The 24347-nt window shown below is 43.5% G+C and overlaps 1 protein-coding gene across 1 annotated transcript in view; it reads right to left on the bottom strand.

The window, feature by feature from the left end:
- ELP3 (elongator acetyltransferase complex subunit 3) overlaps positions 1 to 24347 on the bottom strand; it is an 805914-nt gene that overhangs the window by 484639 nt on the left and 296928 nt on the right. Inside the window, exon 9 of the mRNA XM_086928018.1 lies at positions 7389 to 7515. Within this exon, the coding sequence (XP_086784144.1) occupies positions 7389 to 7515 (127 nt within the window). The remainder of the gene's footprint in view (positions 1 to 7388; positions 7516 to 24347) is intronic.

The raw sequence follows: 24347 nt of genomic DNA, 5'->3' as shown, positions 1-24347 counted from the left end.
CTTTGCCGCATATTCAGACCCCCTGATACCGCAGTTGGAGCAGCTGTACAACACTGCTGTAGTCACAGGAATGCTGCCCCACACCACAATGCAGGCTTTAGTTGTCTCCCTTCCTAAACCAGGCCGATCGACACTAGACATCTCAGGATATAGACCTTTATCGCTAGTCACAACCAAATACAAAATACTGAGTAAGGTCCTCTCGCACAGACTACTCCCTTACTTACACAAGCTAATACACCCTGACCAATGTGGGTTTGTGCCTACACAAAGCACATCGCTTAGTATTAGGAGACTATGCTATGTTATGGAACCCGCCCCCCCAGACAACCATACAGCAGGATGGATCACTTTAGACCTGAAGCAGCAGTTTGACACTCTTAGGTGGGATTACATGATCCCTGGAAATATTTGGCATACCCCCAGACTACCTAAAATGGATACAGTTGTTATATTCAGTCCCCACCGCGAAGGCCCGTACAGGCAGACACATTTCAAGGGAATACCCCATTAGCAGGGTCACCCGACAGAGCTGCCCATTGTTCCCTCTTCTGCTTGTAATAGCCTTGGAACCCCTAGCTCTTAGATTACGGCTACAACAGAAGGGAATCCGACTGGGCAATACAACACATAAGATATCTGCCTATGCAGATGACATAATAATATATATAGATGAATTGACGTCTGATCTTACAACAATATCAGAGATCTTTACTCACTTTGCACTAATCTCGGGACTTACTATTAATGAGACTAAATCACAGGTCTTTTTCTTCCACCCAGAGTGGAGCTCGACTGAGATACACTTTGGGCAATATCTCCTAGCGGTAGCCCCACATACTTTTAAATACCTGGGCATCCAAATCTACAGAACTGCACCAGATCTCAGAGGGGAACCTGAACAAAACTATCCGAGCGCTCTGGGCACAGGTCACATTCTGGATGTCCCTGCCACTCTCAGTCATGGGCAGAGTGGCTATCACAAAAATGGTAGTCCTCCCCCCACAGTTATATTTCTTTGCAAATTTACCAGTAGTGTTCCCGACAGACACATTTACCTCCCTGAACAAGATATTGACTGACCTGATTTGGGGCAATGGTCGCCGTAGAGTGAAATTGGCTAAGCTACAGCTGGATACAGATAAGGGACGGCTGGGCGTCCCGGATTTCCGCGCCTACTGCTACGTGAGCCAATTGCAATGGCTGTCTTTCTGGCTGGCAGGGCAAAATCTGCATGAAATTGGCTACACAACCCAGGAACTAGAGCGAGGTGCACTACACACACTCTTGCTGCCCCGGGCCACAATACCCTCAACCGCCCCGTCACTCCTACGCACTGCACTCACATACTGGAAACAACCTCTACGTTACAAGTGCAGCTGCCCCCCATACTCTGACAACATGCCGTTGTTGGGGATTCCTACCCCCACCGGCATGCTTACTGAACGGAGCATACTAGCTTGGGATGAGGGTGGGGTAACCACAGTGGGTTCATTGTTTGATGAAGGCACCCTCATGGATCATGGTAATTTCACCTAACATAATGGGATCACAGATAAATTGTACCTCACACACTCTGCGGTTCTTCAGTATGTGAAGAAACACTGGGCCCCACAAAGGGAAGCACAAACTGGTTCATATGATACATCTCATGGGCAAAGGCCGGCATCTCACCAAATGGCTATATAAGAGTATTAGAACACATACTGGCACCACCTTGACAGAGCTGTGCACCAAACGGTCTAGAGACAAAGAATTGACTGATAAAGAGTGGGGCTCAATCCTAGAATATTCCAGGAAAATTCCACAAAACGCCAAATTCAAATGTATTCAATATATATTGTCAAACAGAGGGTACACCTTACACCACCCAGACTACAGTCTATGTTCCCAAATACACAACATCATCATTGCCCTAGATGCAAGACTGAAGCAGCGGACCTGATTCACATGCTATGGACAGGCCCAGTACTTGCTGTGTTCTGGACAGAGGTGGTGGCAATTATGGCATCAGCAGTGGGTACCCCTGTGCCGCGAACAGTCGGTAATTGCCTGTTAGGTATCACCAGACGCACTGAAACCCAGAAAGTACAGCTACTCTTCGTAGATCTGGCCCTGCTCATGTCTAAACGCGCAATCACAAGGCGGTGGAAATCAGCCAAGCCTCCACCACTACATGGCTGGTACGGGGATGTGGTAAGATGGGGTAGTGCAGAAAGTGCAACAAGCAGGCGAGATGAAGCACGCAGGCTGCATAAAAAAGTAATTTCCATGGAATGGGACACCATTCTGGAAACCTTCAAGACACCAGCGCCAACACCAGTCCCTGTGGCACTGGATCAGTAGGGCCCCCCCTCCCTCCGCGAGCTAACCCACACACCTGTACCCCCTCCTCCTCTCCTATGACCACCCAGAGAACATAATATAGTCACGCATGTAGAATAGTGAGCTCCAACACAAAGCTAGAGTGTATACACACGCTTTACCTGAGAGAAGGTTGTTTTGATAAGAAGGGCGCAGCTCCGGGACAAGGGGAGGACCAGGGCCAGCTGAGTTAACGGGACAGGAGGGAGGGTGAAGTTTAAATAGATCATATATCACCTTCACCTTCTCAGGTCTTCGAGTACCGATGTATCACTGTTAAGTGGTTCAACAGTGACTAAAACTGCACAATTTAGACTGTCAGAAATAATACACATGAATGTAACTGTTATAAGTAATGTTTGACATGTCTGAGAACCCCACTGATGCACTCATAATTGAAGATATGAAGAAGCCTGACGAATAACACATGTACATTTATTTTTTATGTATGATGCTAAACTGGGAAAAATGTAATAAAATATGGTTTAAAAATAAGAACAAGTGTGAAGATGGAGCGTAAACACAGATTTGATCCCAGCCTCACCTAAGGTTCCAAAGTAGTCCACCTCTACTTCCTGTTCCAAATAGCTTGCAGGAAGTACTGAAGAGTTCACCGTGTCTGACTTTCACTACCATCGTACTCCTCTCTTAGTGGGTTAGGCCTAGAGACTCAGAGTGCAACATGTTGACAGGCAAGTTAGAGGGAGGTGCCAAGGAAAGGAGGAGACTAGGAAGGTACGAAAAGCAGTGAGAAAAGTCTTGAAAGAGAAAGGTGTGGAGGAATAACGTTGTCCCATGCAATGTAGATGGTCCCTCAACTTTCACAGAGTCCACAACTTAACCCAAGCCTCTGCATATCTGGAAAGCACCATTACAGACGGCTCAATATCGACAGTAAAACCATAAACCAGCTGAAATGGGTCGGAGGTGGTTTGTGCTAATGAGGAAACCTGGAGATGACAGTTTTTTATTAGAGAAGAAACAATTGTGATTTGTGTGTGGCTGGTTCATGTCTGAAGTGGCACAGTAGGCAAAAAACTATAGACTGCAATGCAATCCGAGTAATACTAGTTGCTGAGATTAATTCAAGCATTTCATCCATCACTTTTTAGCTTTTCTGAGTTAATCGGCGGATGGCAAGATTCTCAGCGTCCTATTCCTACATTCTGCTGAGACCCTTAATGGGTGTAGAATATACCAGTGGATAAAGGTGGAACCACTTGATGCCAAATGTCATAAGAGCGGTGGGATACCAGATGGAAAAGATACAAAGACTGCCCTTGGTTCAAACGCCGGTTTGTGCACGGTACCAGGATGGGTTGCAGATTAATTTAAAAAAGATTATAGGCAATTGTTAACCAGGATTACTGCAGCAATAGTGACGAAGAATGCAGATGCAGGGTAAGGAGATGGCAGTCTTAGGTTAGCAAAACTTGCATAACACATTAAGGCAGAGACATGGCCTTCTAGCATTATCGGCAGTCACCCATAGTTCTGAAGTTCCCTGACTTTTGGGTGTTATTTGGTGCCTGAGTGCCATGGTCGAAAGGCTTTATAGAATGCTTCCGCATCTTCTAGATCAGAGACAAGACAACTTCCCAGAAGACGGACATGTGTATGCATCATTTTTTGGTATCTTGGTGATTAACGATTAAACGATGGTCAGGAAGTCAAAGTACAAGCAGCAGATTATTCCAAGCGGCAGATGAAAGATGCAAGTATGCTCATTCTCCTGGTCTTATTGCACTATGAGACATAAAAAAGGCAAGTACACTCTGTAAAGACCAAGGGCCTCGATTTAATTTTTTCTACATTGTGTTAATTTAAATGCAGGGTGCCTTGCATCAGGACACCAGAAATTGTTAAATCCTTGTGTATTTATCTCTTTTACAATTTATTGATATTTTATATACTTGTGCAAATCGACCTTTCCCTGCTCCATCAGGGTCATATACTCCTTGGTTCCAAATTATTGTCCCCTTGCTATTGAATTTAAACCTTGTTGCCTTGTCCTCCTGTGTGTAAGCACAACATACCCTGCTGTTCAGACATATTCCTCGGTTTAGATTCATATCTGCATAACATATCTTTGCCACACATCTACACTTCGTCATACGAAATCCCATTTAATTCTGCATGGGTTTCTTTTTCTCCCATACTCCGTGTCGGATTTTCCCTCCGGCGCTTGACCCACCCCGGTCTGAAATCCATCTATGGATTCTTTCCATCCTGTTTTCATTTCTCATTAGCACGCCCCTTCCTGACGCTGCTCCCGCGTCATCGGGCCCCTTCAGGTCCACCTAACCGGGACCGCTCCGTGACCGCCGTATGTCATACGGCGGCTACCCTACATACCAACGTAAGCTCCTCATTCGGTGACCTCATTTCAAGGCTTCTCCTTGCCCGCACTCCCCCTCAATACCGCCCTGCTTTCTCCCTTGCAGGTCCATTAATCCGATAGCACCCACGTAGCGTCAGAACCGTGTGCCTATCCCCTCATCTCCTACGGCCTGAACGGGGCTTCGATCATGCCGCTTCCTGCTCCCCACGTAAGTGTCCTCGCTTACACCTGGATCACCGAGCACCCCTTGGTCGCGCATCCTCCTTCACCCAGTCTCTCTCCCTCCCCCTTCACTTAGGACTCGTCGAGCCCTCCTCCTGGGTACTCCATTGTTCAGGCAACTTTTTCCGCTCTGTCACGCATGTGAGTGACACACAGCGTGCTCCTCCCTCTCTGTCTCTCCCACCTTCTCCTTGTCCTCACCCCCTTCTCTCTCTCTACTCCGGACACCCTGTCCAAGACCCCGCTCCCTACTTTACCTAGAGGCCCTTTTTACCTCTGACATGCGCTCCGGTCTCTGTCCTTCTGTCATAATTACTTGCCGTCGGCAAACATCACATTCCTTGTACAAATTGCATCGCCTTAGAATCTTCTCTCTTCCTTTTAGTCTCCACTCTCCTGAATCACTACAACCGCCGCGGGATTCCTCCCGCCAGAACGGGGCTCCGTTTCTGGACGTAATCGCACCTTTTAAGTACCACACGCGCGCCTCTGTCTACCCACCTTCCTTTCCAGCCCCCATTTCCCCTTCCCTTGTCCTCCGTCATCCCCTTCCTTTGTCCTCCGTCTTCCCACCTATGACCCCCCCTACCCCCGCCAACCCCCGCCTTTTCGCCTCACACTCTCCTCTTCACAACCTACTCCTTCCTCCACTGTACCACCCTCCCTCACCTTACTTTCCCGCTTTTCTCCGTTACATTGCCCCCGCATACTTCTTCCCCCCTCCCTCCCCCGGGCTGTTTACCTACTGCTTCCTTTCCCCACAGCACTTCTTTTATTCGGCAACCCGGTCCTGATGAAGATCCTAAATCAATAGGATCGAAACGTTGTCGACCCACACTGTAGCGCAACTCATGGTGCACTACTGACTTTGGTTCCAAAACTAATCACCAGAATCCATTTACCAAGGAGGAACCTACAATCTGTATATATTGTGTTTTATTTTTCTTGTCTGTGCCGATTCGCTGTTTTCCACCCTTATGTCACTTGCGCCGCCACTGTTTGTCTCACTATCACGTAGTGCACAAAGACCCCTTGGGTTGCCACCGCATTACTTGCCACAAGTGCTGTTTATTACTTTACGATATTTTCCCTAATTGTTTTTGCCTACATTTCCTTCCAAATATATGATGCTATATGCACGTTAGAAAATCTAAACTTGTGAGTCTCTCTTTCCTTTTCCAGATCTATTGTAATGTATCGTACATACAAGTATATCTGTTGTCCAATTGAATCTGATTGAGATATTGTTGCCTTATACTTATGTACACCCAGATCTCAATCTGGTCTACGGGTTTACTCCTGTTGTTTTTCGCCTTTTTGGCAAAATAGAAACAGTCATATAAACAAAGAGCACTCCAAAATGGATTTACAACATCATTAGCAGGGTACAGGAATTGGTAAAGCAGGAATGTGCTCTGTTTCACATCTGGTAGAAAGCGTCCTGCTATCACATCAGGCTCTACACACAAAATGTGACTGACACAAAAACAGACCAATGGATGAGGAGAGCTGCCCGAAAGTGCTGATGAGTAAGTATATCATATATAATTTTAGTGAAATCAAAAGGTCTTGGCTTACTCCAAACCTAAAAAGTAGTGCTTTAAAAGAACACAGTGGAAGAACACAAGAAATGCGTCCATGCTCCAGGAGAGGAACAAACACACCAGGAAAAGAAGCACACCCAAGCTAAGCAATGAAAAGCAAGCTAATAAGAGTAACGGTAAAAACAACCAATGATAAGCAGTGGGCACACTCTGTAAGCTGACAGTAGCTCATTTCACAAATATACATTTTGCACTTCTGGTAAGCAAGACCTAAAAACTAACTGATCACAGACTTTGAACATGTGTCATAGTTCTCTACCGAATCGACAAATGGCTTCAGAACAAGCCCACACATTCAGTTAGTGCTAGGTTTTCAGTGGACAGACCTGGTCTGCTCTTGTTGACACCAACTTATAAGTGAAAGAAAGGTTAAACATTCTTGGTTAAAGTTTTTCTTTTGCATCATCTGTAAAGCCATACCAAAAATAGCAAATATTTGGAACTAAGAGGGACCTTTCTACTCCAACGGTGTGCTAAGAGAAGTTGAATAATTAGAAGTAAACTGGGACAACCAAACAACTAAAGAAATTAGTGGGATAAGAAAGTGATGTGACAGGGGGCTCTAGCAGAAAAACAATCATGGCCGCCTGAAAGTATAACAAAGCCTTATAGGTAATTTGTCGAATGTGGAGACCTGAAGGGTTGTTTGGACATTCACACATAAACAAACTTTAGGATCATGGGCAAATTACTCTATTCTACCTGTGCCTCTTTTCTATTGCCTGACAAGACGCCACTTGTGGTAAGCACGATATTTAAACCTGGACATTGTCAGTCAATATTATTGATTAAAAAAGACAACCTCTTATTGCCGACATAAGAAAAAGTAGAACTAACAAACATGGAGCCATACTTACAATGAACTGCTCAATATCTCTTTCCAATCCCATGTTAGGGAGATCAGGCATCATGTGTGACACCACTTTAAATCCAGCGTCTTTGGAAAGATGAAAGGACTCGCACACAGCCTTAACTGTATGACCCCTGAAAGAAGAGAGCAACAGAACTTTACAAATCCATTTCAAATACATTTTATCATTTTGGGGCACATGCATCAAGCATTTTTGGAGTCGCAAACGGTGCGATTCCTTAAAATCGGCCGTTTGCGATTCCAAAAATGCTTTTTGGAATGCATCAAGCATTTTTAGAAATCGCACATTTTTGCGATTTCTAAAAATGCGATTGCTTTTAAGAAATCGCAAATTTGCGATTTCTTAAAAGCAATGCATGATTACTTTCATAATTGCGAATTCGCAATTAGGGTGTCAAATTTACCGAGTGGTTGAACCACTTGGTAAATTTGCAAAAAGTGTTAAAAACGCTGCAAAAGCATTTTTTACACATTCATGTTACGGACACACATGTCCTTAGGACATGTGTGTGTGCAACATGATGCGAAAACAACATTTCATGGGTGCAGGGGGGGGGTTATTGGAACCCCCCTCTCCACCCTTGAAATGCAATCAGGATTTGCGATTAGCAAAGTGCGAATTCGCAATTCCTATTCATTCCTATGGGCATTTTAGCCCATAGGAATGAATGGGAATTGCGAATTCGCACTTTGCTAATCGCATAATATTTCAGAATCGGTAAAAATTGCGATTTTTACCGATTCTCAAATATTTTGAGAAAATGTACATGCATCCCATTTTGCATTTCCTAATTTGCGATTCCCTAAAAATCGCAAATTAGGAAGTGCAAAATGAAACAATGATGCATGTGGGCCATAGTATCAGAACAATTTCTACAAATAATAATCATAGCAACAGTTAGAAACATTAAATATTTGTGCAAACTAACCTTTTGTTGTGGAAATTATGCTTTCGATATGTCTGCTACAGGATCATTATATGATATGATCCAAAACAGAAACATGGAATTTACTACCATCTTTGGAGATCTCTGATGTCTGCTGGTATATTGAGAATCAATTGCGCACAAAACATAATTTAATAAGTTTCTTTCAATATTTGCAGTTTAATTTTATATTAATTTGAAGTTAAAGTAGACCCTCAAATACTCTGGAATTGGACATAACGGGTGCTATTGAGTATTTGAATCAGTGATCTTAGAGCAGCTCTTTGGAGTGGCATGTTCCACAATGCTTCGTTGTTGTAGTTATTGTATAGACAAGAGGAGAAAACATATTTTAAATTAAAAAAAATGAGAACAAGAAGTCCACAAAATATAGGCATCTTCAAATTATTTTATTCCAGTCAAAATCCAAGTTATCTAATCAACTGCATTCTGAAGCAAGCGCTTGCAATCTCACTTTAAAACAAAAACAACGGCTGCCATCTGGTCACAAAATCCCATTTCTCCTCGGCAATGATGCTCAGTAAGGATCCTGCATTCTTTTAATAAATCTCTAAGCAGTGGTATGATGATTGGGATACTATTTTAAAGCTTTTAAGTATACTTCAACACAAAGTGTTTAACAGTGATAAACTAAAGAATCCTTATATGTATTCTGCAAAAATTAACATTCCGCATGTATGGGACTCCTGTAAGGATGGAAAAACCAAAGTTACACTTTAGGTGCACACACTAGATACAATTGATGTAATATTAGAAATATGTAAGAAGGTTGTCAATACTCCTATTATTTAATTTGCTCCCAAACAATCAAGGGTTTGAACTACATAAGATATTTTAACTGAACACTAAACATAGTAATCGGCAAAGTATGGAAGTAGGGTAACATTCTGTTTTGAGCACTGGATTGAGGAGGATTTGTTATCACAGACGGGAAAATGAGTGCAATAACATATGGGGTAATTTCCGTGAATTTTAGGATTAAAAATATCTACTTATGTTTAATAGTTTTCTTTATCATTCTTGCCTTTTTCTGCTACTTTCCCTCTCCTTACACATATCTGTTCTACTATCAGATCTTAACTAATCTTGGTATACTCATTTACATTACCTTATTGTTTTATATCTAACTGCTTTGTTTACAAAAGTGTATTTTAGAGATGTTTTTTCCCTTATTCTGCTATGTTTAATTAGAGAGTCTGTGACTGTAACAGTGTATTTGTTCTGACAGCTACTTTGAAATTGTAAATTCAAATATCCAATAAAACAGTTAGTATAGTCAGAAAAATCAAATGCAGGGGTGAATATAAAAAGGTTGCCAACAGTGCTGTGGGGCACTGATGGGAAGCAATGAGGACCTTAACAACAGAAAAGAGAGGGTAGTTAGAGTTGTGGAATTTTACAAAATATCTACTTGTCCCAACGAACGGGATGCTTCATAAATCTAGTTGTCCTGTTTGAAAATTCAATAAGTTCAGAGACAAAATATAGGTTTTCTATAAAAATATGCATTTTAATTTTTATAATTAAAGTTCAACAAAATATATAGTTTAACTCGCTGATTCTAAAAAAAATGTATTCAGAACAGCCAGACTTAGCAGGATATGCAATCTTAAGGACTTGTGATCTCCTGTTTCAAGAATTTGCGGTATAGTCACACAAAACACATGAATACTATAATCTACTAATATTCAAATGCGTGTATTAAATGTAAAATGTTATTCATCGTTCAAGTATAAAGAAGACTGCCTTTCTAAAAGTTTAATTTTTTGACGTTTAGATATTTATTTATCCATATTTCCTTTTTAGTTTTATACAAATGAACCTGCATTCAATTAAAAAAAAACACATTTTTTATTTCATTTTGTATTTTCAACACAGGAACAGCTATATAATTAAACATATTGGCATTATTGCATGACACTTCTTTAAAATTCATTGTCTTAGTTGTCATTCATGACAAGGGTGTGCCACGTCCTTAGATATTAACTCATGTCTCTGAATTCTTTGCATGCACCACACCTTGTCAAAATACAGTGGACAGCCTTGCGCTTCATGCAATGTGTGGCTTGCTTGAATGCACCAGTCCAAACCTACTTTCCAGCGCTCGAAGGTAGGAGATCGACCACTTCCCCACAATTGAGCTATGACACGCCTTGAAAGTACAAGCGCCACATTACACAAAGGCAAGGTGTATATAGGCAACCTTGGCTCACGCCAAATTCCTAACATGGCCAATTTTGGATCTACTGCAGTTTCTCCTGCGTGACTTTAGAAATGCAAAAGCCCACTGGCTTTCAGTAGGACTTTTGCCAGTGGCAGTCCTACGGAGTGTGGAATATAATCTCTTGTCGATCACAGCCCAAAGACTGATATCATTACCGTTCTTCCCTTTGTGGAGTAATAGTATTGTATTTTAATCGTATTCATATAGCGCTTACTACCCCTGACGGGGCGTCAAAGTGTTTTTTCGGCAAGTAGCACACTACTGGAGTAGTATGCTACATTTTTAACGGCACCAGCCTCAATCCTGCTCTTATAGCTACCTCTCTGAGGCAACGGTATGCGTCTCCCCAATCATCATCTATTAATCTCCATAGTTCACATTCTTATTTATCCCTCAGCGTATGAAGAGATGGCTGGCTATTGTTCAGTATCTTTTCAGTAAATTTGTGAGCTGGAGCGCTTGAGTCCTGGGGTTTCCAGTACTCTACGCTCTAATGGAATTTCTCCCACTACATCTTGGAGTGCCTCAGTGTAGCCTGCTAGGGCATGTTTGATTTATGTATAGCAGAAAAGCAGATTGTCCACTAATTCACATTCATTTTGTACCTAGTTTTTTTATATTTATCAAGTCCTATTGTTTCTTACCCTCTTTATTATCTTCAAATCTGCTAACAGAACAGACTCCAATAGGGGGTCTCTAGTGTCAACCTTACCATCAAACCCAATTCTGTTATAGCCTTTTTCCAGAGTTTGATGACCACTTCAGAATGATGACCACTTCAGATGGTGATGGATGCTGGGTAGCCCAACAATAACTGTAAAGCTCTTGTACATAGCCCCAGCTCCATCGCCTGCCTATTCGCCATTAATGAGGGTTAAATCCGGGAACAGTAGGCCCACTCATCCACCACAAGTAGCTGTGGTACCCAGTAATACAATGAAGATCAGGTAATGTTATTCCACCCTTATATTGGCTTCTAACCTGGGTTTGCAGGGCAATGCATGGTGCCCCTTCATCCCACAGTAGCACCCGAGTAACCATATCCATCCCACTGAAAATTCATCCGGGACTTCATACAATGTGTTCTGGAGCATATAAACTAATTTGGGCAGAGCTATCATTTTATATAGGGTCTCCATGGCCATTACGGATATTGAGAGTTTCCTCCATTGCCCCACATGTTGTCTGTTCTCTTCTAGAACTCATACCAAGTTTTGTATGTGGAACTCCCTGAGGTCCAGAGTCAGATAGATTACCAAGTATTTAAATCCCTCCAGTGACCACTTCATGGGGTCTTGAAAGTCTGCCGGTGGTCTCCAGTAATTCAACAGAAACACCACACACTTGTGCCAGTTAATGCAGACCATATTCAGTGTTTTGTTTTATGAAAGAATTACGTTGCAGCTACATTTTCACATTATTTGATCGATAAATTTAAATTCCCTATTGAACACCTTACGTTTATATCTACAATACAACAAAACACTTTCTTAAACTAGCATTGTAATACGCACCTGTATGTCTTCATTTCATTGATGGATCTATTTTAATTATTTTTTATTTTTTTTACTCCCAAAGGAAACAATCAGAACAGATACTGATTTGTAAGTCAAAGCTGCCAACACAGAGATAGACTTGAAAGATGCGCCACTTTCCCTATTTTGGGCTGATTTAGAAAAATACAAAGCTGCATGAAACACATATATATATTTTTTTTTTACAGAGTTTTATATAGCGCAAACTTGACCCGAATCGGGTATCAGAGCGCTTTACGTAGCACCAGTTACGTTACATGAGGACACACATTCATTTTTTTTAGGCACGGGGAGATTAAGTGATTTGCCCAGAATCACAGGAGGTTTAGTGTCATTATCGAGACGCGAACCCAGTTCCCCAGGTCCGAGGTAGAGCGCCCTAGCCGTTAGGCCAACTCCAGGTTTTCAAACGCGTTCTACGCAGGCCTGCATAAGGATACAGCAGCAAAAGATGCACACAATGTAAACATGCCAACCACTAGACAAACGTATGGTTTAATATGAAGTAATAGTTCTGTATGTAAACTGGTGAGCACCTTCTCACACCTTCCGACTCATTAATATTCTTATGATCATATATTAATATCTCAAAAATAATCCATTATGGCCTTTCCCATAACAATGACTAGAATGCGTTGACTATCTCGACTTGCATCAAATCATGGGGCATTCATCCCAATCTATTTGGACGCAATATCAATAGGACACACTCCAACACTTTCCAATTTTCTGTTACCCAAAGGCATAGGAATGTTTAAGTGTTGCAATTACACACCACATATAATACACTTGTAAGAGTACCTTATCAGTTCACAGAGGAAACAGTAGCAAAATGAAGAAAAACAGCCCTCAGAGAAACGATAAGCATTCCACAATCTCTTTGTCTCATGATGTCTGAGTTTTGAGAGACTGTGTGAGATTTAATGGAAGACTCTAGTAATGTTTCTCTCCTACAACAGGGCTTTACCTCCTGCAGTGCAATCCCCACATGCTCCTGCAGCAGCATTGCTCTAATGCCCAGTAGAATCCTCTTTTGGAAATCCCTGACCTCATGCAGGGCATGGCACTGGTCAGATACAGAGGGCTTACCAGATCCAGCTTCAATGGCCTATGCTATGTGTATGAGCATTGACAGAAGGAAATATACTGTTAGAATAATGTTTAAATTAGGTGTTTAATGAACTATCAAAATAGAAAACAGAACATACACGTAAGTATGGATCCTTGTCTTGAGATCTTCGACGGTCAATATGTATGTGCTGCTCCGCCCCATGCTGCTGTGATTTTCGCCCCTCAGACAAATAAAGACTTGGTTGTAAGGGCTGTAACAATTGTTTTCAGCTTCTCTTTATAGTAATTAGTTTGTGCTACCTGCAATGTTTCGCAGTGAAAAACACGTTTTATTACCTAACATGTTTGAGTTATCTATTGCCAACTGTGGAATACTCTGTAACCCACGCCACCAGTTTCCTCTTGTGCACTACTCAAGACTAGTGACAACAGGTGCTTATGGCCTTCCACCAGTTACCCAAGGCCCGATGCATCCATGTGACTGTCCAGTGGTGATGGTGGTTTTGGCTTACTATGATGTGCTCCAGCCCAGCTCTGGTCTTCTCCCCTTCTTCAATGCTGCCATGCCGCTGCTCTACTCGTCCAGTTTTCTGTATGGTAATCCACTCCTCCTCGATTACCTCCTCTCCTACTCCGCTGCCACGCTGCTCCTCTCCATCTTCGGTCTTTTCTGCCCTCTACCAATCTGCCCCACCCATACTTTGTTTAGATGTTGCGACACCTCTCTGCTAAGAAACTCTCTTCCCCAGCAATGCAACCAGGCAGGGCTGAAGTAGCCTTCGATGAATGGGGGCCAGAACAAGGATGTCCCTTTCCTGGGATTATAGTCTCCTGATAGGTCAATAACTAGGATATCAGGGTCAATGAAGGGCTATCAGGAAGTACACCATGACTGCCGTGCAACGCTCTGCTGATGTGGCAGGACCACCGTTGCTGTCTCCAATGTAGAGTGCTGTAGTGACTAAAGTTCACCTCCATCCACCTACCAGCCCTTCTGACTTGGCCAATACGTATAGAATCATGCCAAATGTAATACAATACCTCACTGGGGTTCAGTAGTCAGACTAACAGGCTAGAGTCTTGCATAAACCACCACATCGGAAGTGAGACCTGCTTGGAAACTAAGTGTGAATGCAGTGTTCAAGTAACACTCGTTAGTTAGACCATGCATTCTTGCTACTTAGTCTCCAGGGAGCTTTACCTTTAATTTGAGGTGTTCTTTCGATTGCTAGCATCTGGAGGGCCAGTTGGTGGAAACAACATACCCTAAAGTATTTCCAGCCAGGGTCGCAGTCTTGAAGACCATACCAAATCTGCGTGAAGGGACTTTAGCCTGTTTGCGGTCTGCAGTTTACAAGTATGCACATAACAACCATCCAACAAAAATACACAGTGCTATGGGGCTTTGTACCATCATAACATGGGCAAAGAAGCACAGCCACTAATGAATGTAGGTAATCATGGGAAGGATGATAAGGGTGCAAGTCATTTCCACTAATTATCTCCAGAAGTGTAGACACTTCAAATGTCCTTATCCTACATGCTAAGCAAACTGGACTCCTAAGGTTATCACCTAGAACCTATTATATTGTGCATTGTTTTTTTCTCATTGAAAAGGGCACTCTGTTTGAAAAACATCCTCTCTACAAATCACGCAATTGATGGTGCACTTACAAATGAGCTAGGAAATGAGAGTTGGCGTACTTGAATTCAATAAAGAAGAACAGTTGTGTATGATGTTTTATTGGCAATCTAACTCTAATTGCTATTAACCTATTTTAAGGACAGTCCTTGGGCTGAATCACAGAATACCAATGTATTGAACAATGTCAGCTGCCTCTTTACTGCTTGTGCCAGGTGAGCAAGGACTGCGAGCAGACAAAAAACTGGATGCTTTCTACTATCGACAGGCGGCTGAACGAGGCAGTTGTGTTTTTGACTACTCACCGGAGAATACCTGTAAGTAAGGAAGGTGAGGTTGGTAAGCATGAGGAGGCTTTACAGTGAGCCCTTCGGCGGATAGCCATTTAATTGTCTGTTTATGTTGGTAATCGCAATCATACGATGTTGTCACCAGCCCGGTAATGTACGGGCATTTATCCCCTTTTAACCTGATTGGCACTATTCTCTTTACAGTGGGAGGGAAGAACTCCACCAGAATTGTTGTCCCCACTTGGAGGTTTGGATAATACAGGCGTTTTTAAGAGGCAGCTGTTGTATTGTAGTGTATTTTGACTATGGAGGTACTATATTTTATTTACACTCAGATACTCTGATATTACCACGTAGGAGCATTTTTTAGACCGATACCTTATTCGGCTCGGTTCATCATGAGTTAACACTTACTCTGTTTACCCGTGGCGCAGTGCACCCTGTAGTTCATTTGTTAACATCACCGGAATCCCTCAATTGGCCTTTAATAACTATAGGAAACCATACTTTCCTAACTGTCTCTGATGTTTTCTTTTTCTTCTGATGGTTTTATGTGCACATGTAGGTGGCACACTATGTTGCATTAAGCTAGTCTAATGCACATTTTCTTTTTGTTTCTGTTTTTCTTTCCTAGGTTTCTTAAGGAGCTGCTTAACAGACCGCCCTGACAATTATTGTGGGTACACATTTTTAACAATCAATTTCACGTGCACTTCACTTTTTACTATGTTGGTCCTGAAGAAGCACAAATGACCGTTCTGGCAACAAATGCGCGAAACATGTCAACCTTACACCTGGGCAAAATGCGCCAATGGGACTACACCATTTTTTATTTTTTTTTAAAAACCTTTATTGCACCTTACAGTTTCACACAGTGTTTGGCCTACAACCCTGGCGGCCGGCCGCAATCTTATCCAGACAATTGTATACCAACAGGATATCACCACATACTGGCCGCCATGTTCTGGGTTTGGCAACTTCGCAATACAGTGAAGGTACATAATTCGCAATAGCTTGCTGATCTATGTAGGTTTAGTTTTCTATTTTATAACAAAAACAACATAAAACCCAAAGAATCCACATTGCGGTCATCAATAATTACGTAATTGCGCACTAGCTGTGTCATTGAGCGTTCCCAGTGAGTATACCTGCACTCACTCCCTTAGGTCCGGCCACAGTCGCAAGTTCTGTGAATGAGTGTGTTCGCGTGCGTGTGGTTCTTCTGGGGCCCGCCCTACTGGTTCCTCAATTCCTTGCCACCAAGGTCCACAGTCCATCCCCGTGTCCCGCGACCCCCCTCCCTCTTTCCACCTTCAGATTCCATTAGTCGTCTTCCCCCTCCTCATCTGAAGTTATTGGGTCTTCCTCCGATAAGGGTTCACAGATCTCCCCCCTGTATACATTCCATGGGGTCCAAATCCTATTCCTATTCCACCGCCCTTTCCGTTATCATCACCCTGTCCATATTCATTCACCATTGTGTTTTCGTTGGTACCTCTACCGCTCCCCATTTCTGCGCTATATCCCGTTTGGCGATTATCATGCCTAAAGTAACCCACTGTTGGCCATGCCTGGACAAATCGTTGGGTCCCCACACATTCAGTAAGCACTTTCGTGGCTCTGGGACCATTGAGGTCCCCACGGTCTGTGATATTGTGCGCATTATTTGCCTGCAGTATTCCTGAATGCGTGGGCAATCCCATATCATGTAGAAGAATGTACCCTCCTCACCACAACCACGGAGACAGTAGGGATGCTGTGCCCGGTGTATGAGATGTAACGTCGATCTCGTATAATATACTCTATGCAAAATTTTAAGCTGTACGAGCCTTAACTTAGCAGAGATGCCAACTTCTTTTGGCGACGCCAGTGCTTCATTCCATTCATGTTCATCCATAGCGTCTATGTCTCCTTCCCACTTGTCTTTCAGTTTGACCATGGGGTCTGGCAAGTTGTTAATTAACGGTATATGAGTGACGTCGCTCGCTCAGTCATATAGTCCGTAAGGAGGCGATCTTCAAGTGGGGAGGCCTCTGGTACCTCTGTCTCAGGGGAGAACGCAGTAAGCAGTGCGTGACGAATCTGCACATATCGGAACGATTCCCGTGCCCCCAGTTCGTATTGCTCCCTCAAACGGTCAAATGGAATTACCGCTCCTTTTTCCCCATAAGTCTCCCACCGTAGAAATCCCTATAGTATCCCAGTGAGAGAAACCCTTGCTATGCCTTAGGTTTCCCAGGGCCCGAGAGTCCCACAGTGATGTGAGTTTAGTTATTCTTCCTTTCCAGCCTAGCGCCGCCAGCGCTGCATGCCATAGCGCTGCGGTAAGTTCTGTAGGTCCCACCAATTTGCGCACCATTCGCTGGTCATACAGCGGGACCAGCAGACTATTTGTTCCGAGCTGCGCCCTTTCTGACCAGAATGCCGGGTCGTCTTGTGGAGCATGAATCCATTGATTTATGGGTTTCAATTGCGCTGCCCAGTAATACAGTTTTAGATTCGGCAGTGCGATCCCCCCGTCAAACCATCCCCTGTGCATTTTAGCCTGTGCAATGCGTGCCGGGCGATTACTCCATAAAAGACCTGTCACCAATGCCGACACTTTCCTGAAGTATCCTGGTGCCACCGGGTACGGCGTATTTTCTAGAACGTATAAAAAACGGGGCAGCGACATCATTTTATAAAGTGCCGCTTTCCCCAGCCTCGTTAGTGGGTCCATTGTAACATGGATGCCCAAATACTTAAAGGAAGAGCCAGCTGCCCTTATGGGGCAGTCTGCGTTCAATACCGGGACAGGGCCCCTCAGAACGTACATCTCAGATTTATTCCAGTTCAGCGTGTAACCCGAGACTTTACCATGCTCATCACAAAGGGTCAGGAGCACTGGAACACCACGTTCTGGTTCCGTTAGGTACACCAGCATGTCGTCCGCATATAGTGAGAGGCGGTCTTCCCATCCCTGCATCCAGGGTATCCCTTTCAGTAGTGGTGTCGACCGTATCAAGTTTGCCAAGGGTTCCACGGCGATTGCGAAGAGCAATGGCGACAAGGGGCACGGGACTACACCATTTTTATGGGTTTTTACTCTGGCAAGGGTGTCACTGAATCCAATCTTTTTTCTTGAGGTTCCCCTGTCAGTTTTAATCATTATGCACGCACTCTCGTTTCCCACATAGGACCCACTCTCCGCACACCCACATGCATCATCCAGCAATATTAAAAGATCTCTGACAAAGTGACCCTTCGGGGCACCCGCAGGGAATTGCAGCGCCGGCCCTACGAGGAGCAATGCCCGATGATGAAGCATGACACCTTTCAGGGTGTGCGAGGGCAACAGGAGGCAAGACTTGTTCTTCCTCTCTAGAATGGGTCCATTTCAACCCAAGGTCCTGCATCTTTTTCCTCTCTTTAAGGCGTACAGGTGACTTTTGGCACCTCGCCACAGGAACAGTGTACTCTTTTTAGTTTAAAAACTGGATGCAGTCACATTACTTCAGTTTAAAGTCCTATGGATCTGTATATATGGATGTCATATTTTGTCAGGACATGAAAAGTTCGCCAAGCACAGGTGACCTGACCTCAGGGTACTGCAAAAAAAACCCTTAGCACAGGCAACGTGTTAATACACTCATACCAATGTCAAACTGAGTGCTGTGTAAGGGTCAGTAACATCATTGAGAGCATTTCTGACATTTGCAACAGAAAGAGGGCACATGTTTGTCTTTGTCTAGGTTTCGTAAAATGTTGTGTTTGTTAAATTTATCTAAATTTTGGATTATGCAATGTTGTGTAACTTTTTTTACCCAAGTGTGCACCTTGTGTGCAAAAGTCTCATGAGATAAAAGAGGGAGGACTGTTCCACACAGAAAATGTCGTGTGAGACATTTTCTGCTCAGACCGTCGTGATGCTGGTATTTTGCAAGACACTTTTTTTGAGTGACGTGTAAGGCTGTGTAAAAAAAAAAAGACAAGATTTTGGCAAACGACATCCTTCTATGAAAGCATCTTTTCAATAAATGTTAATGGAATTTCACAAACTTTCTGAAGAAAAAAGTTATAAGCGTTCAAATGTAACAAACATTGGTACTAGTTCTCACCTATGTGACTTATTGGCTTTGTCAATGGTTTTTAGCCATGTTGCACAGCATCCGGAAATGCCTTTGACAAGTAGACCTGTGTCATTTTGTAGGAGTATGCACCCTTGCATGCACGTGCCTGCAAAATGATGCAGGTGATTTTTTCTCTTTATAGTCACCAATCCTAATTGGATCAGGAACCAAAAATAAAATAAAACACAAACGTTTTTTGTTTTTTTTAAAGCGGGCAGCGGAGTGGAAGTAATGCAGGGGAGTGTGGGTGAAACGGCGAACCAACAAGGGAGAAGGTGAGGGTGACGCAACACAGAGGAGGGTGAAGAGAACAGAGAAGCAACATGGGGAAGGGGGAGCAACACCAAAGTACCGCAGGGCATGTGAAAGCAACAGGGTGAGGGGGATATAGAGCTGCCAGGGATGTAAAAGCAACATGGAGGATGGAGAAAAACAGCAGAGGTGGAGGAAAGCACTATAGAGAACAATGTGGTATGTATACCTTCTATTACAAGGTGTTTTAGAATTCCTAGAATTTTATCCATTTTAAATTGGCGTCCCTAATATTCTATTTTTAGTATTCAATAGATAAGAACAACGTTTTTTAGTACTAAATAGGTGTTTTAATCATTAATGAAATAGCCATTTGTTACAGCACGTGTTATTGCTTCCCACCTTGCACTTAATGTAGAAATCATGTATTCTATGCACATTACACAATCTCCTGCTATAGAACACTGAGTAGGCCTGGAGGAGCTAACTCAAGAATGCAGCCACGATTTGTATATTTATAGTGAGTCAAAAAAAGAAACCAAGTATATCGTTTTTAAGATGACATGCTGTATTTCGCTAAAATGTACTGTATTGTTTTATGTGCTTTTATGGCCGAAATAAAGATTTAAAAAAAAAAATGTTTGACTGACTACAGAGAAGCACAAAAGATGAGTGCAAGAGGGAGGAGACCAGAAGCAGTCAAGCAACAGGGAGCAAGCAAAATGCAGTACAACATGGAGTACAGGGAGAGAGGCATACACAAAGAAGATGGCTCAAAAACACACACACTTTAATGGAGAACTTCACACACAAGACAAAAGTAGTGCTTGAAAATCAAGAAGTGGAAGAAGTGATGTCAGACAATCAAAGAGACAATGCTCAAATGGAAGGAACAAACACAAGATTGACAAGCTGGGACACAAATAGGAAGCAGGCAAATACGAGTGACAAGGAAAGCCAATCAGTGGTAGCAGCATCACTAGCTGCTGGTGCTGTTCAAGGTGTGCATCTATCTACTGTTTTGGACGGATGTGGATGTGCTGCATTATCTGCCTTAGATGCAATGTAAACTCAGTGATAAGAAATGGGCGGACGCCAAGCCCCTCCATGTTCTTGGTAAGCAACAATATACCTCGCAATGCTCTGTCTAGTAGGCTTGACCTAAAAACCAAGGGCATCCTCCAATTTAATACCATGTAGTAACACCTTTACCTTTTTCTTCAACACCTCTCAATTAAGATTTCGAAAGGAGTACTTTCTAACAACAGCCAATCACTTGCAGAGCTTTAGTGACATCTCGGCTTGACTACGGCAACATCCTGTACCTGGGTGCAAACAAAGCAGTCATAAGACGCCTACAGTTGGTACAAAATGCTGCGGCCAGACTGCTTTGTAGAATCCCCAGATATGCCAGAATAACTAAACATCTCAGAGATCTACACTGGCTTAGGGTCGAAAATCGGATCCGCTTCAAAGCCCTGAGCTATTTGTTCCAAATTAAAGCTGGGACTGCCCCCAAATATCTTCAAGACCTTGCCAAGCCTTACCTTCCAAATTGCAATCTTCGCTCAATGACATCTGCGAAGTTTGCGGTGCCAAGGTATAAACGGGCTAGACTGGGTGGAAGATCTTTTTCATTTCTGGGACCAACCCTTTGGAACACACTGCCTACTCAGATACGCAAAGAAGAAAACTACAGGAGTTTCAGAAAAAGCGTGAAAACCTGGTTGTTTGATCAATAATCTTTGCTTCCAGATCTGCTCTCTCTCTAGTCGTGCCATGTGTTTTTGCTGATTTTCGGCGCCGGGAAACCCTTTGTGGGTAGCTGTCGCGCCTTATAAATGCTATAAAATAAATAAATAAATAAGAGCTTTCTTTAATATTTCAAATTACTAAGAAAAATAGAGAATGCATAGCAGAGTTGAAAGGTTGTATCAGGTTATCTCCTTTATTTATTTATTTATTTATTTTAAAAGTTTTATATAGCGAGGATCAGAGTGTTCTATGTAGAGGGCAGAGTATTTCACTCCCTTAAAAAAACAGATTTAAATTTGCACCAACTTTGGTGGAACTCTCCAGCATAATACCAAGTAAGCGTGCACTTCAAACTGCATTTACCATAATGCTAAGGGGCGCACTGTGCTGGGAGGTCAGCAGGGTGCTCCCACCCCTTCCTGTTTGAAAAGGTGCCATTGAGCTGACGAGCTTGTGGAGATGCACCTGTGCGCCTGTGAGAGGTACTGAGACCTGTAAGAATTGTGGCAGCCTGCTCAGCCACCCCAGATGAAAATCGTTTTTTGTTTATCTCTACTGATGAAGGATATAACACAGAAACACATGTGTCGAGAGATGTACAGCACTAACCTGCACCAACTTTTGTGGAACACTCCAGCAAAATACCAAGTAAGCTTGCATTACAAACTGCATTTACCATAATGCTAAGGGGCGAACTGTGCTGGGAGGTCAGCAGTGTGCTCCCACCCATTCCTGTTTGAAAAGGCTCCCTTGAGCCATTGAGCTGACGAGCTTGTGGAGATGCACCTGTGCGCCTGTGAGAGGTTCTGAGATCTGTAAGAATTGTGACAGCCTGCTCAGCCACCCCAGATGAAAATCATGTTTTGTTTATCTCTACTGAGGAAGGATATAACCCAGAAACACATGTGTCTAGAGATGTACAGCACTAACCTGCACTAACTTTGGTGGAACACTCCAGCAAAATACCAAGTAAGCTTGCACTATAAACTGCATTTACCATAATGCTAAGGGGTACTGTGCTGGGAGGTCAGCAGTGTGCTCCCACCCCTTCCAGATATAAATTTGGGTTCAAATAATGCAAACATCAGTAGATAGAGCATGGTGTAATGTCAATAACCAGCACAAAGGTACAGTATATCAGTGCACATTCAATTGCAATGTGAACAGGTCAAAAAGAAGGGGCAAAAAAGGGCAGCCCTGCCTGTTACTACGGTCCATGCAATATCCTTTGGAGATGATACGGCCCATGATGATACTGGTGTGGATGCGTGTCTCTCCTCCTTGCACTTTAGACGCTTCAGTGCTTTTAATGTGTGACCTCTTTTAACTATTTTAATACTTTTTATTGACTTCCATTGGTGTGTATGAACTCTCTTTTCTCTACTTTCTGCATTAATATTGAGCCCCGCCCAGTCCACCGCTTCGCTCGCCGTTTGTGTGGAAGGCGAGCTCCCTCTGTTGCTACAGCCTACCCTGTAACGCCAATGCACTTCTGGGTGGGCTTCAGGGGCAGGGACTAGCTTTGCGATCTCCCGTATTTTAGATGAGGAGATCGTGACCGCACAGCGGATACTGGTGAGGCTGCGTGTCTCTCCTCCTTGCACTCGGCACTTTAGTTGCTTCTGTGTTTTTAAAGTGTGACCTCAACTATTTCAATACTTTTTATTGACTCCCATTGGTGTGTATGTGCTCTCTTTTCTCTACTTACTGCATTAATATTGAGCCCCGCCCCGGTCCACCGCAGCTTCACCGTTTGTGTGGAGGGCAGGCTCCCTCTATTGCCACAGCCAACGCTGTAATGCCGATGCACTTCCGGGTGGGCTCTGGGGGGTGGGACTAGCCTTCCGATAAGCCATGGGTGCGCATAAGGCAAGCCTGTCTGTGCCGTCCGAGCCTGTACGACGCCAGACGCCAGGCATGCTGCCGCTTTGCCAAAGACAGGTTTACCTATGCCTCGGTTAATCTCCTGGCTATAAGGAAAGCTTTGCGCTCCTGCAACCACCCTTCATGCCTCCTTACAGAGGGCCCGTTCTGCTGCTTAAAATGTGGATTTAATTCCTGGACACTGACCCCACCCCCCTCTCCTACTCCATGTTCTAACAATTACATTAAACTTTTAAGCCTCAATTGTCGTTCCTAAGTCAAACATCACGCCAACATCTATGATCTGCTATCTGAGGAATCTCCTGATGCGCTTTTTTTTAACCGAGACTTGGTTATCTGCCGACTCTGAGTTAGTGTTAGATTTGGCCCTACCCCGGGGCTTTAATATTGTGCCACTTAATAGAGAATCTAGAGTGGGTGGCATCGCTGTGATTTTTAAATCTTGTTATACCTTTTCCTTCGTTAAAGAGACCCTAGTAGGGTGTGAGTGCGCAAGCTACGGGCTCTCACTGAACGCCTGCTACACCATGTCAGGGTTACTGATATATCGTCCGCCCGGACCTTCTAAAGAGTTTAGGGCGGCACTTGTGGAAACTGTTAATAACTTGGCTACGAAGGCGGCCAATTTTAGCGTCATTGGGGATCTGAATCTGCACTTAGATACTCCCCATGAAGAGGAGATGTGCAATTTTTTAGATGATCTCGGTGCTTGTCAGCTTTTGCAACTGGTCCAGAGTCCCACTCACTCTGCAGGCCATGTGCTGGATTCAGTGTTCTCAAATCTTCCTCTATCAGTTCCCTCCCCATGTTCCGATGTGTTGGTCAGATCATTATTTGGTACCTTTGTCCCTGTTAGGGGTTATGCCTTCTCGGAGGCTGCCTCAGAAGGCCGTTTTCAAACGCCCGTGGCATAAACCTAATCTTGACCAATTTCATGACCTCCTCTCCATAACGCCTTTAGTATGCCAGCTGAGCCTAATTCCGCTGATAAAGCACTCTCAGACTGGATTCGCAGTCCTCTTGATGTACTTATTCCTGCGAAGTGGTCAACAAGTCGTAACTCTAAATCCAATCCTTGGTATAGTGACGATCTCGCCATTTTGTCAAAAACCTGCAAAAGGTTGGAACGGGTATGGAAACAGGAGTATGTCCCGATGCTGAAGCAGTGCTATCAGGCGGCTATCAAAAACTATCAAAGGGCCATTTATACAGCGCGGGCAGCTTATTTCGCCGGCG

This window comes from Lissotriton vulgaris, chromosome 6 (genome assembly GCF_964263255.1).
Source record: "Lissotriton vulgaris chromosome 6, aLisVul1.2, whole genome shotgun sequence".
Classification (NCBI taxonomy): Eukaryota; Metazoa; Chordata; class Amphibia; order Caudata; family Salamandridae; genus Lissotriton; species Lissotriton vulgaris.
This window is presented reverse-complemented; position numbering and strand designations above follow the sequence as displayed.